General features: G+C 34.1%; 2 protein-coding genes across 2 annotated transcripts; both read left to right on the plus strand.

Annotated features, from left to right (window-relative positions):
- Positions 1-5,714: 5,714 nt before the first annotated feature.
- LOC145560216 (N-acylphosphatidylethanolamine synthase-like) lies at positions 5,715-10,532 on the plus strand. The gene is made up of 5 exons (XM_081621475.1): positions 5,715-6,127; positions 8,157-8,284; positions 9,177-9,262; positions 9,839-9,976; positions 10,068-10,532. Exons 1-5 carry the CDS (start codon positions 5,913-5,915, stop codon positions 10,359-10,361), a joined length of 861 nt encoding a protein of 286 aa, XP_081477601.1. The 5' UTR covers positions 5,715-5,912; the 3' UTR covers positions 10,362-10,532.
- Positions 10,533-10,882: 350 nt separating this feature from the next.
- Positions 10,883-11,746, plus strand: LOC145637921 (uncharacterized). Its single transcript, XM_081688924.1, has one exon. It carries the CDS (start codon positions 10,883-10,885, stop codon positions 11,744-11,746), a length of 864 nt encoding a protein of 287 aa, XP_081545050.1.
- Positions 11,747-12,731: the final 985 nt, after the last annotated feature.

Raw genomic sequence — 12,731 nt, forward strand, 5'->3', positions numbered from 1 at the left:
ATAATTATACTCGTAGAGAAATAACAACCTACGATATCAGATATTCATATTTTAGTTAAACAAAAACTCTTCAAGAGAGTTATTTTATTTCGAGATATTTCCTTGTATCACATAAGTCCTCTCATTTTATTGTAAAATCGCAAAATAACGAAAATGAATAAAGTATGGGTTTTTCTAAGCTATGCCCCCAAGGTTATTGAGTTTCTAAGGTGTGCCCATGCTTTTTAAAAATTATAAAATATACCCTCCAACTTAAGGTGTTCATTCAACCGTACCCTATAACGTTAATCCAATGTTAGTAGTTGTGTTAACAGTTCATTACCACTCTTTGGAGAGAAATTTCATGCCCAAATTGGGTTAGAGTTATATAAGTAGGTTAACATTTAACATTTTTTTTACAAATTTTCTCATATGTTTTTCCTTCTTTCTTTTAAAAGCAACCATTGATATGTCAAGCTCTCGGTGTATTTCTTATTCTTTTTTCTCATCCGCTTCTTATTACTTTCTATTTATTTACAATTCTAACGTCGAGTTTAAGTCAGATGGTACGGTTGATTAAACAACTTAAGTTGGAGGGCACAACTTGTAATTTTGAAAAAGCATGGGCACACATTAGAAACTCAACAACCTTGAGGGCATAGCTTAGAAAAACCCATAAAGTATTTTGTGAAATTATGTATGGAGTTTAATTTATAATATGGTACGGAGTACTTGTTATTACTTGTACTTTTTAACAACAGAGATAAAATGGAAAAAAATCAGCATCACAAAGACTTTGGATTTACCAAAATTTTATTAAACTAGTGAGTAGTAAGCGAGGCTAGATCGTTGTAGAAGATATATAATTTCCGGCTGCTAATTAAATTGAAGTTTATGTAATCGAAAATTTGAATTTGTGATTAGATCTTTTAACCTTTTAAAGTCAATTTCTCGATTTCAATCCACGTGCCTTTCATATATAACTACGCATTATACTATATTATTAATCTTTTCATCGAGTTGTGATCAATGGAGAAGCTAGAGCCTATGTATTTCAGTATTTCAATCAAGTTGTGCCTAAGTGTGTCAAGTGAAAAGTTTTCAATTTGAGTCAAGTCAACAAAAGTCAATTGTTTGAGAGAACAATTTGATTCTCTCTATAACTAAAATCGAAAGGCTCTTTGGGTAATTTAGAGACCTTTTTACTTAGTTTGTACCTTAATTTTGTTTACTAAGCATATTGAGTTAAGCAAAAACTCTGGAGTAGGTTAATTGTAACAAAGGCGTTGTCCATTATAGTTTGAGTTAAAATCTTCCGTAGTTAAGGTTTTTTACATCCTATCGAGTCTACAATTTAAATCAAGCAAGTTCCATAGACCCTTGCCCTTCTTGTTGTGTTCCATTATTCAATTATCAGCTCTTAGACAATATATAATTTAATTTGATGTATACATGTACTATTTTCCAATATATTCCTTAATCAGTTACATTTTTTTAAAATCTTTTAAAACAATAAACAATCGAGATTTGCATGCATCATGTATGTGCATTGTGCTGCTGTTAATAAAGTAATGAACCACTGCTTGATGAATTGAAGTTGCATGTACATTATTAGTCAAACACTCAACTAACCTAAGACAATCATTTTATTTTTTAAAACGCGTGTAATATAATAATTACATATTTGTATTATTGATCGTTTCTTATCAATATATATATCGTATATGAGTAAAGCTCATCATTCATCCTAAGAGATTTATTAGAGAGCAAAAATATTAGTAAGGGGAGAAATGAATAGTCAAATGGAGCACTTTCAATCAAAAAAACCAAGCTCCAATGTCTCTCTAACAAAGCATGAACTTGTCATCTCCACCGTAAGTTCTCAACACTATACGTGTATGTTGTGTATGTAAAATTAATACTACCTCGGTTACTATACATATTATATGTTCAACTTTTGGGTAATATTTGTGAGATATAAAAAATCAAAAGTTGTATATAATAAATAGGTAATAGTGGTATTAATATGTACCTTTTTTTTATACAATACAATTTTAATTTTTAATTTTTTATGCGTAAAATCCTTTATATATAATTACTTTGACATACATAGAAAAAGTCTTGATTAGTAATAATATTACGAATTTTATGTTTAATAGATTTAAGTAGTTGCCTTAATTTATAGGTCGTAAGAGATGTTGAAGTATACACTGAGAGCACAACGCGAGAATTGAAAGCCAAACCTCCAACACCAGCTATCAAAGCAGGAAGAAATGGCCAACATCACAGCTCTCAAGCTTGACAAACTTCTGTTGCATGCATTATGAATATTCCAACTACAAATATTTCTGTCCAAAAAAAAAAAAAAAAAAAAAAAAAAAAAAAAAAAAAAAACCTACAAATATTAATTTGATCAACTTTGTAATATACTCCGTATTATGTATCAATTTATATTTTGTATTTGATTAGTATACTTGTTAAATAGTTTATAATACAAGTAATTATTAAGTGCATGATATGTTTAACATGCATGTAATCCAATAATATAGATCTTGATTTTAGTATGGAGAGATTGACAGAATAAATTTGAACTGATAGGATGTGATTGTAATATACTACTCCGTAATATAGTTACGTAACGTAGAACATTTGATGGGCGTGTTATGTACTTACGTGATTATCTATATGTGTGAGTACATCATCTGTCTCATGAAGCTCTTGTTATAGTATATCTACGAAGTATTCTGTTTTGTACTTGTGTTTATAGTTTTACTATTAGTTAACTACTATGAACTTACTTCTAAATTATACTTCGTATAATATCGATTATTAATCAACATGGAAGACTTTTCAAAATGAAGCCACTATAACTACTTTCAATCTCAACCGTTTAAATATTAATGATTAATCTTGTCTATTCATATATTTGACTTCTAAATTATAAATAATTTTAAAAATTTCTTGATTTTAATTGGGGGGAAAATACTGCTTTCACTGCCATCGATGAACTTCCAAGTATTCAAACCTTCAACCTAAATCTCCATTAAATAACTATGGAAGAACAATTAATATGGATAAGGATTAAAGTATAACCAAACAATCAATGGAAAACTGCCATAAAATTTTATACACGGGATAGTTTAATACGAAATACATGAAAAATTGGATAGGATCAACTTATGGCACTAATTGATGGATTTGATGTTAAGTGGATTGTTTGGCTCTTCATACTTTGCATAAAACATCAATGAAAGCGGGAAGCCAATGGAAGCATTCGTAGTACTCCAGTTTATTTTTAGTGGAATAAGGAATGAAAAACAGTTAAAGAAATAATTTTTGGTTATTTTTTATTGGATCAACTTAAATCAATGACCCTTATTTGCATAATGATAATCAATGGTGTAGATTTTGCTTTTATAATAGCTATAATTTTACTATACCCGTTGCAAAACTGTCCTACGTATTTAATATTATAATTATACATTTAAAAAAAAAAAAAAAAAAAAAAACAAATAATACTCGTATTGTTTTGCCAACAAATCAACAATAGTAGACCTAACTTGTTGCGATTGTGTTAAGATTGTCGATGATCCTTTCACGTGACAAGAAACTATTGTACGACTCTGTTGTTATCTCTTCAATAGTTTCTTGCGTAATCATTGTTTCATTAAAGTTATTTTTAAAGAAAAGTCATGCTTAGTAAGCATGAGCTTGTGATTAAAATATTAAACGCATTAAATGCATGCTATTATAAACATATTTTCTTTTAGGTCAATTATTGGTATGATCAACGGATCATATACTTGGTCAAACTGCAACCAGTTAATAGGAAAATGACAGTTCAAGATTAAAAAGAAAAATCAAGAATCACCTAACACTAATCCTCAATCGATACGTAATTTTGAAATACGATAGACTTTCAGTTTTAAATTAATTAAGAAAAATATATTTAATGCTTATATTCAGATCTTATGAAGATATATATAGTTAACGGGATTTTATAATATGATTAAGACTAAAGTAGATTAGTTATATAACTTATATATAAGTGTGTTACATATCCACCATCATTGTTAAGGAAAAAGAAAGAAAGGTGAAAATGGATAGTGGTAAGAACAAGAAGGCTGAGCACTCTCAAACAAATATGTCCACCTCCAATGTCTCCTCTTTTTCACTTACAAAACATGAATTTTCCATCACTAATGTAAGTTTAATTTCTTACCCTTTTTATTTCTTTCTCTTATGTTTCCTTTGAGAGTCAACTAGTAAGGGTTCGATTCTTATTAGTCACTGTAGTAAAATCGGCACAATAACAAGCTAATTAGGTATTATTGTGTTGATTATTTCCTTAAATTGATGAGTAAAGTTCACAAGTCAAGAAATAACATGTTACATACGTGTTATATATATTTTGATTTTGATTTATTAACATTGCTATATAGATTACCTCCAATACAAAGATTTATTGTTTTTTTCCAACTAAGATTTTATGGTAAAAGCTAAGTTGCTTTCAAATTTCAATTGACAGAGTCGTGAAGTGTACACAGAGAGCACGGTACGGGAAGTCAAACTTGATCCTCCAACACCAGCAGTCAAATCTGGGAAGATTGGTCAAGTTCACAACTCTCATTCTTAAGTCTTCCAAAAATCACAAAATAACAGAAGTCATGTTATGTAGTTGTTACATGTTTGAATAAAATTATCAGCGCGACGGTGTAGGAGAGGAAGTACAAGTTTATCACTTCGATCAATACGGCTTTGTAGATCTTGATTTGAATGTAATGTCTCATTAAGTAAGTAATGCAAGTAGAAGTATTTATTTTCAGAGAACATATTACTAGTACTACCATACCTGATTTCTTTTATTATCACTCCCAAACTGTTATACTTAGGAGTGAGCAAAAATTCTGGGTACCCTAAATCGGAACCGGAATCTTTTAAGAACCGCAGGTTTTGGAACCGAAATCTATACAAGAGGTTTCGGTTCTGGGTAGTAAAAGAGAGAACCTGTTGCAACAGGTTGCGGTTCATATTCTCGATTGTTTGGAAACGAAACCTATAGGGTACCCTATACCTTAATAAGAGTGTTACCTAAGCCCAATTTGTATTTAATATAAATAAAAATAATTGTTATAACTATATGTATTAAATGTGGTATACAACTATTTTTGGTTTGTTATATTTGCAAACTGTAAATTTATAACCCTACAATTTATTTAAAAAAAATTGCAAAAAAGTACGAAATATGGTAAAATATAGGGTAACCTAAATCGGAACACGGGGTTCCCAATTTTCAGAACTTGTTCAATAAGTTCCAGTTTCGTTTCTCATTTTTAGGAACCTATCGTAACAGATTTCGATTCCGATTTCAAGAAATTTAACAGGGTACACTGTTCTGCTCACTCCTAGTTATACTAGTAATCTAGTACAATTACTCGAATTTTGAAGTCCGTTAGAAGGGATTATTTCAACCAAAAGCTTAAACTGATAGTTGAACTCCAAGATTGGTTTATATAGTCTATCACACCCCTTCACATGAGAGCTTTTTGGGGCTTGAAGTGTGGATGCAACATGAACCCCCTCATGCCCAGCGCGAAATAATCCACTTGAAAACGTTGAATCTAATACCATGTTAAAGGACCATTTTAACTAAAACCTTAAACTAATAGTTGAAATCGATGATCGATTTATATAGTCTGTCAGTTCGGTTTGGTAGTATGGGTATGGGTGAATTCAATGCAGCCTTAATAATTTTGGTATGGCTCAAATCTTCTCCAATGGCCCATGGCCCATCCCCTAACCCCCGAAATCAATAATAACTACCAACTCCCCGACTTCTCTACACGGGTTTAGGCGGTCGTTCGCTCACTCCTCCGCCTCCGCTGCCGCTGTGCTCCGCCACTTCCCCCAAATACTCGGCGAGGAGAGAGAAAATGGGAAAGGGGAGAACTCTGGAATGGGCGGCGCGTGCATCACACTTTTGCGGGATTCCCCGGAAGTTAACCATCACTTCTGTCGGCGCTTTTGCCAAGGCGGTGGTGACGCTTTTCAACTCCACCACTGTTCACAATGGCGATAATCTTCTTCATCTCGTTCGATCTCGTCCTCCTGGTGTTCCTCTTCTCACCGTCAGCAATCATATGTCCACGTTTGTTTCTCTCTCCTCTGTTCAGTTTAATTTTCAATTGGTTTTGTTGAATTTGTTGCAGCATTAATATTTAGGAACTAACCCTAATTTTGGTCCTTAAATATCGAATGTCACCTTTATGATTAGTATGATTGTTTTGTTACTTAAGCTCGATCTTTAAAATAGTTTGATTGTTTATTGCTGTTTGAATTTGGAGGGAAAAGGTGCAGGAAAGTTTATGTGGAAATGTAGAATGTTGAAAGTTTGGGGTTATGGATGATTGGATTTATAACTTGTCTGGTGTATTTGAGACTTTGTATTGCTTGATTGCTCAGTTTCATCTCGACTTGATCAATTTAATTTTCTTTTGTGCAACGATTGTAAACCGACATATTGAACAATTGAAGATGCATCAGACTGTTTTTGGTTCCTTGGTTAGGTAAAGAGGTTTAGAACTAGAGAAGGCATTTGTGTATTTGAGTGATGCCAATTGGTTAACAACTACCCAGAGTCTTGTTGCCATTTGACGGCTGAATGGGTGATTGATCCCGGCACCTCTTTGTTTTGTTTCAAGCCTTATAGGGATCTTTTGTCTCACTTTTCCTCATCTATGATGCAGAACAAATTTCATATCGTCTTGTCATGAACTCAAATATACACTTCTGATCAAGTAGGTTTGACTTTGGCTAAATTAGGAGGGAGGAAGATAAAAGATGAGAAACATGATAGCCTAATAGGACATGTGATTCTTTTTTTTTAGTTTAGGCTCCAGTTTTTTAGCATAAAGAATGCCTTCTTATATTCTCTTGTCGCATAGGGGAAGTATATAATTTCAAAATTATCTGTCAAAGTATTTTAGAACGCCCGTAAAATGTTGGTACATTTCTAATAATAGTAATGGTTTATGATTTGCTTTTTAAATCTACTTACAATTAAGTGATATAAAAGCAACTCCTGATGGTTGTTTTGAGGCATTTGTTTGCAATTTCTATGAAGTTGGAGCTATTAGCCAACCCATTGTAGCACAAAGAATTGATTATCTTTGTTTGACAAACTAGATTATTTTTATTAAGTGAAAAAGTTATATTAAAGAATTATTTGACAATTAGCTAAACATAAGAGCATAAATTAGCTAGAAATGGCCCTTCAATAAATAAATAATAGCTAGAAATGGTGTAGGCTGTGTAGCATGAGAAAATGTTGTGGCTATATAAGCTGGAAGGCAACTATTAGAGTTGCTCCAAACATAAGCTACAATGGTGTAGCTAGGAATTGCCTGCAAATTTTATAAGTCTCAAATTAGTAGCTTGACCATTGGAGTTGAAATGTGGATTTAGCTTGGCAATTAATTTGCTTTACATAATGTTGGCAAAAGGAAGAATGGCAGCCATCCACTTACCGACAAATACATTTCATTTAGATAGCAAGCTATGTAGAAAAGGAAATAGATTGAAATCTTTTGTAATATGACAAGTTAAACTGACCATGTCATATCATTAGTTTTTGGCAGATGGAGTTGCAAAGTTTGGTTCTCAAAGAAGGGAGCTTAGGGCAACTCCAATGGCTGCCACATAAAATCAAACTACTTCCCAATGCATAGCAACTAGTTTGCTATTTGTATTGGTCCCACTTTGACCTTTTGTCAACTAATTCTGTGTCAACCTTTGCCAATTTTTTTGTCAAGCTAATTTATCATTTCAACTCCAATGATCAAGCTAGTAACTTGGGATTTATAAAGTTTGCAAGCAAGTGCCTTGCTAGAACCATTGAAATTTCTCTTTCATCTTCAGTGTGCTGCCACTTTTCTCTTATTGTTCTAACATAAATTAAATTTGCTTCCTAGAAATGATCTGTTATAGTTTATAACTACTACGATTGACTTCAATTCTTAAGAAAAGCTTTGGCTATAGAAAAGAACTGAACAAGGAAATAGAGGGAAACCAGTATTTTTGTTTCTACTGCCCTGTATTTGTAGTTGGATTTCAACTTGCTCCTGTATATTAGAAGAGACTGTTCTCGCTTAGACTGATGGAACTGTAAATTTTGACAGGTTGGATGATCCACTCATGTGGGGATTCAAGGGCTTTCCTATAACTGATGCAAAATTGGCGAGATGGGTACTTGCTGCTGAAGATATATGCTTTAAAAATACAGTGCTGTCTTATTTTTTTCGACTTGGTATTATCTGGCTATGGCTCCTATCTGTCTTGTCATTATGTATTTGATAAATGCATATTCTGTCTGTTTTTTACAATCTTGTGGCATCTATTTCATTATTATTTAAGCTTCTGACCTAATTGCTTTAAGCTAGCCTGATAATGTGAACTTAGTATCAGACTTCACTGTTAAAGTAATGGGTGATGATTTAATTATATTGTCACAGACCTGGTTGGCTTTCGATGTTAGGGGCATATTAAAAGAATTGTTTCTGTAGGTATAAATGAATAATGTGTTTCTATCTGGGAGAGGTTTTCGGAAGCAATGAACTTCTTGGGAAATGGAGACTTGTAACATAATGAAAAAACATAGTCGCAGTATTCAGTAGATGGTTGAGTCATATTCTCCTTTTTCGATATATAAGTAGTTCCTTCTGTATCTTATTCTTGATTTTTACATTTTTGGCTTTTATGAAGTATATTTCTATTTACCCATGGGTCTGAACATCTTGAACCTAAATACCTAATAGACTTTGGCGATAATGACCTGTCTTTGAACCGTTATTATTCTACTAATGTCGGTCTTATGAATTGCACACTTCCTCATGTTATCAAGGAAGATTTGTGTTAGGCTTTATGCCAAAGTGAGATTTTGTAATCCTGTTCTTTTATTCCTGAAAGATGCTGCATTAGTATCACATAAATCCCTTTGGCTCTACTTGTTGCATTTATTGTTTTTAACGATAAGCAATGATTTACAAAGTATCATTTACAACATATTGCAATACATCATTGTTACTACTTTCAAATTATACATGTTCTTGACTGTCTGAAACTTTTCTTTAGCCTTAGCAGATTTGCATGCATGAAGTCCGCTTGAGTTGTGCTCTCTTCTGAACGAGTATATTGCACAGGAAAATGCATACCTATAACTAGAGGTGGTGGAATTTATCAGGAACACATGAATGAGGCACTTGAGCGTTTAAGCGATGGAGAATGGGTATAGTCTTGTCATTTTGTTACCTGGCAATCTTCTTGAATAGATTTACATATTGCCTTGACCAGTATATATAATGTTTCCCATGTAATATATAGTTATGACTTAGTGAACTTTATTTCCTAACTGAAACATGGTATTTTTCAAAATGGAAGTGTATATGAAGGCTTACAAGATCTTTGTTTACAAGTGTGTTAGGACTTGGTTATTTTTGCTCAAGAATTTATAGTATTATTCTGAATCAACATGTTTATAGATATATTGGGCTACTCCTATTGTCAAGTACTGGTCACTTGCTTATAGGTAAAACCGTAAAACTTGGCTGGTATAGGGTTTAATTGCTTTTACATGTATTTAATGTTGTCATGCTGTATGAAATGTTATTGAAATTGTTCATAAAGTTTAATGTATTTTGAGATAGAGGAATGTATTTCTAACTATTTGATATAGATATGAATTCAAGGAGAAGTTGAGTAAAAAAAAAAATTGTCACGGAGCGGTCTTAAGAGTTTTAAGTTCCATAGCTATGAATTCATGGAATACTACCTTTGTGTAATGATAATTATCTTGATCTTTCAGCTGCATACATTTCCTGAAGGGAAAGTGTCTCAAGAAGATGGTCCAATAAGAAGATTAAAATGGGGAACTGCTAGTCTTATTACCCGTGCCCCAGTGACACCGATAGTTTTACCAATTTTCCACCATGGTTTCCATCAGGTAAAAGAGGGGGTGATCAACAAATTCCTGAAAGAGATTATTCACTATTTCTTTTGGGGATGTAGCGTCATGCAATTCTTTCCTTATTCAGGTCATGCCAGAAGATTACATATTTGGTAGAAGACCACCATTTCCACTCATCAACAAGCACATTAAGATTATTGTTGGTGAGCCAATAGAATTTGACCTTCCTAGATTGAGGAAGATAGCGTTATCAGAATCTCATAATGAATCAGAACCAAGGCTTGGATGGCCTAGCATCGCCCCTCATGGTTTAGATGAAGTAGCTCAGAGATATCTCTACTCCAACATATCAGAGAAGATACAAATCGCCTTGGAGAGTCTGCGGCAGTATGGGAATTCAATCTCAAAACAAAGAGATTAAAAATTTGAAATCTCTTGAAGTTATACAGATTGAAGATCTTTAATTATTTACCACAACTTTGTTACCCAATATTCAACTGATCCAATTTTACTGGCTATTGCTCCATGGTAAATTCTTGGCTTATAGCCCTTATAATCTTATGTTTTACCAGGTATACAATTATTTTTTGCATCTAGATTTTTATTTTTTCTAACATCTGCTTTTTGAATAAAATTACATAATGTAAGAACTACGAGTATTACAGTAATTAAAAACAATACTTGAGTCACTTGCTAATACTCGTAATAAGTACGAGTGGATTTTTTAGATTATACTCCGCACAACCTTTGAAGGGTATCCGTTTTACTCCTGCTTGAACTTGTGGTAGACGTGTATGAAACCCTGACTGACAAAATGATTGCCTGATTGCCCATGCGACCATACAGGCTACACCACACTATGAACTTAACCCAACAGACTCAACTTCATATCCTCATTCCATTTCCCACCATTAATCTCTCTACTCTCTGAAAATAAAGACAATGCTTATAACCATTAACTCCCAACTCACACCCACCCGCACCGTCGCCTTCACCACCCCCGAAAACAACTACGCCTCTCGACTCGCTCTCCTCCTCCACCGCCACAACTTCACCCCACTATCCTGCCCCACCGTCATCGTCGGCCAAACCACCGCCACCACCACCTCTCTCCGCCACCACATCTCCCTCCTTCACCACTTCTCCGCCGTCGCGTTCACCTCACGCGCCGGCATCACCGCCTTCTTCACCGCCCTCTCCCACTCCCCACCCCCTCTCCCCGCCGACCAAGACTTCATCATCTCCGCCCTCGGAAAAGACGCCGAGCTTCTTACTCCTGACTTCATCTCCTCCTTATCCCCTAACTCAGACAATATCAGAATCATCCTTCCTTCCAACCCCACCCCAAGTGGACTCGTGGACTCACTCGGGCCTGGGCTGGGCCGGAAAGTCCTCTGCCCCGTTCCACTCGTTTTGGGCCTTGAGGAGCCCACCGTTGTGCCGGATTTTATACGAGACTTGGGCCTAATGGGCTGGGTTCCTTCTCGGGTCAATGCGTATGAGACGAGATGGGCTGGGCCCAAATGTGTGAAAAAGTTGGTTGAATTGGATGAGTTAGATGGGCTTGTGTTTACAAGTACGGCGGAAGTTGAGGGTTTGTTGAAGAGTTTGAGGGAATATGGGCTGGACTGGGAGGGGGTGAGGAAGAGGTGGCCTGGGCTTGTTGTAGCGGCCCATGGGCCTGTTACGGCTTCTGGGGCTGAGAGGTTAGGGGTTAGAGTTGATGTTGTTAGTTCTAATTTTAGTAGCTTTGAGGGAGTTGTTCAAGCTTTGGATCATATTTGGGGAAATTCTGATTCCTTTTAGTTTTTGTTTTGTAGTTCTCTGTTTGTTTGTTTGTTGTGTAATACAGTATTCTTTGGTTTATAGGTGGACAAGAAAAGAAATGTTGTAAAAAGTTATGTTTTTGAGGATTTTGTTTTGTTCTCGAGAGATTTTGTTAGGTGGTATGTTATAATCATTGGCCTACAAATGGTAGATCTTACTATTATTATGTATTAAAAGACCAAATTTTTTGAAGTTGTGTATTGACGAAGTTTGTGTCTACAGTGAATTCAACTATTACATATATTAATCGGAAAGACAAATATTCGAATTGGATCAATTGGACCGTATATTTTTCAAGGTTGAATAAATGACTCAAGAGTCAGAAGTATGTCAAGGGAAATATGAATTTCTTTTTCTTTGTATCAAACAAACATCTAACTACCTGAATGAAGAAGAAAATGAAAGACTGAAAGGATCACATTATTCTGGTGTAAGAAGTCCTCATTTCATATAAATAATCTGACAAAGAAAGGGACAACAAAGTATGCCATATTTGAGTGTTTGCCCATTACATACATTAAGGGTCTGTTCTCTTACGTTGAAATTCAGTTCAGTTCAGTTCAGTTCAGTTCAGTTCAATTTAGTTCAGTTCAGTTCAGTTCAGCTCTTAATTTCCTTCTCTTATAAAATATTCATTTCAGTTCAGTTCAGTTCATCTCAGTTCAGTTCAGTTCAGTCAATGAGAACAGACCTTAAATGTTTTGTAAATTTGTGATCAATTATGTTAAATTTGACTGGTGTATTAATTATATGACTCATTAAAGAAATGATAAAGTGAATAGCCGTAAATTATTAAATATTAATGCGACTAATTTTAAGTTCAAGTTAATACAATGACTATACTAGCATAATATGACCTTTCAAATTGTGAAATCAAAAATTGAAATCTAACGATGATATCGAACAAGTTGTTGTAATATTAAGGAAACGGAAGAAAGTCAATGTCAAAGGTTCATAGTGTGCC

This window comes from Chenopodium album, chromosome 1 (genome assembly GCF_948465745.1).
Source record: "Chenopodium album chromosome 1, dcCheAlbu1.1, whole genome shotgun sequence".
In the NCBI taxonomy this organism is placed as follows: Eukaryota; Viridiplantae; Streptophyta; class Magnoliopsida; order Caryophyllales; family Amaranthaceae; genus Chenopodium; species Chenopodium album.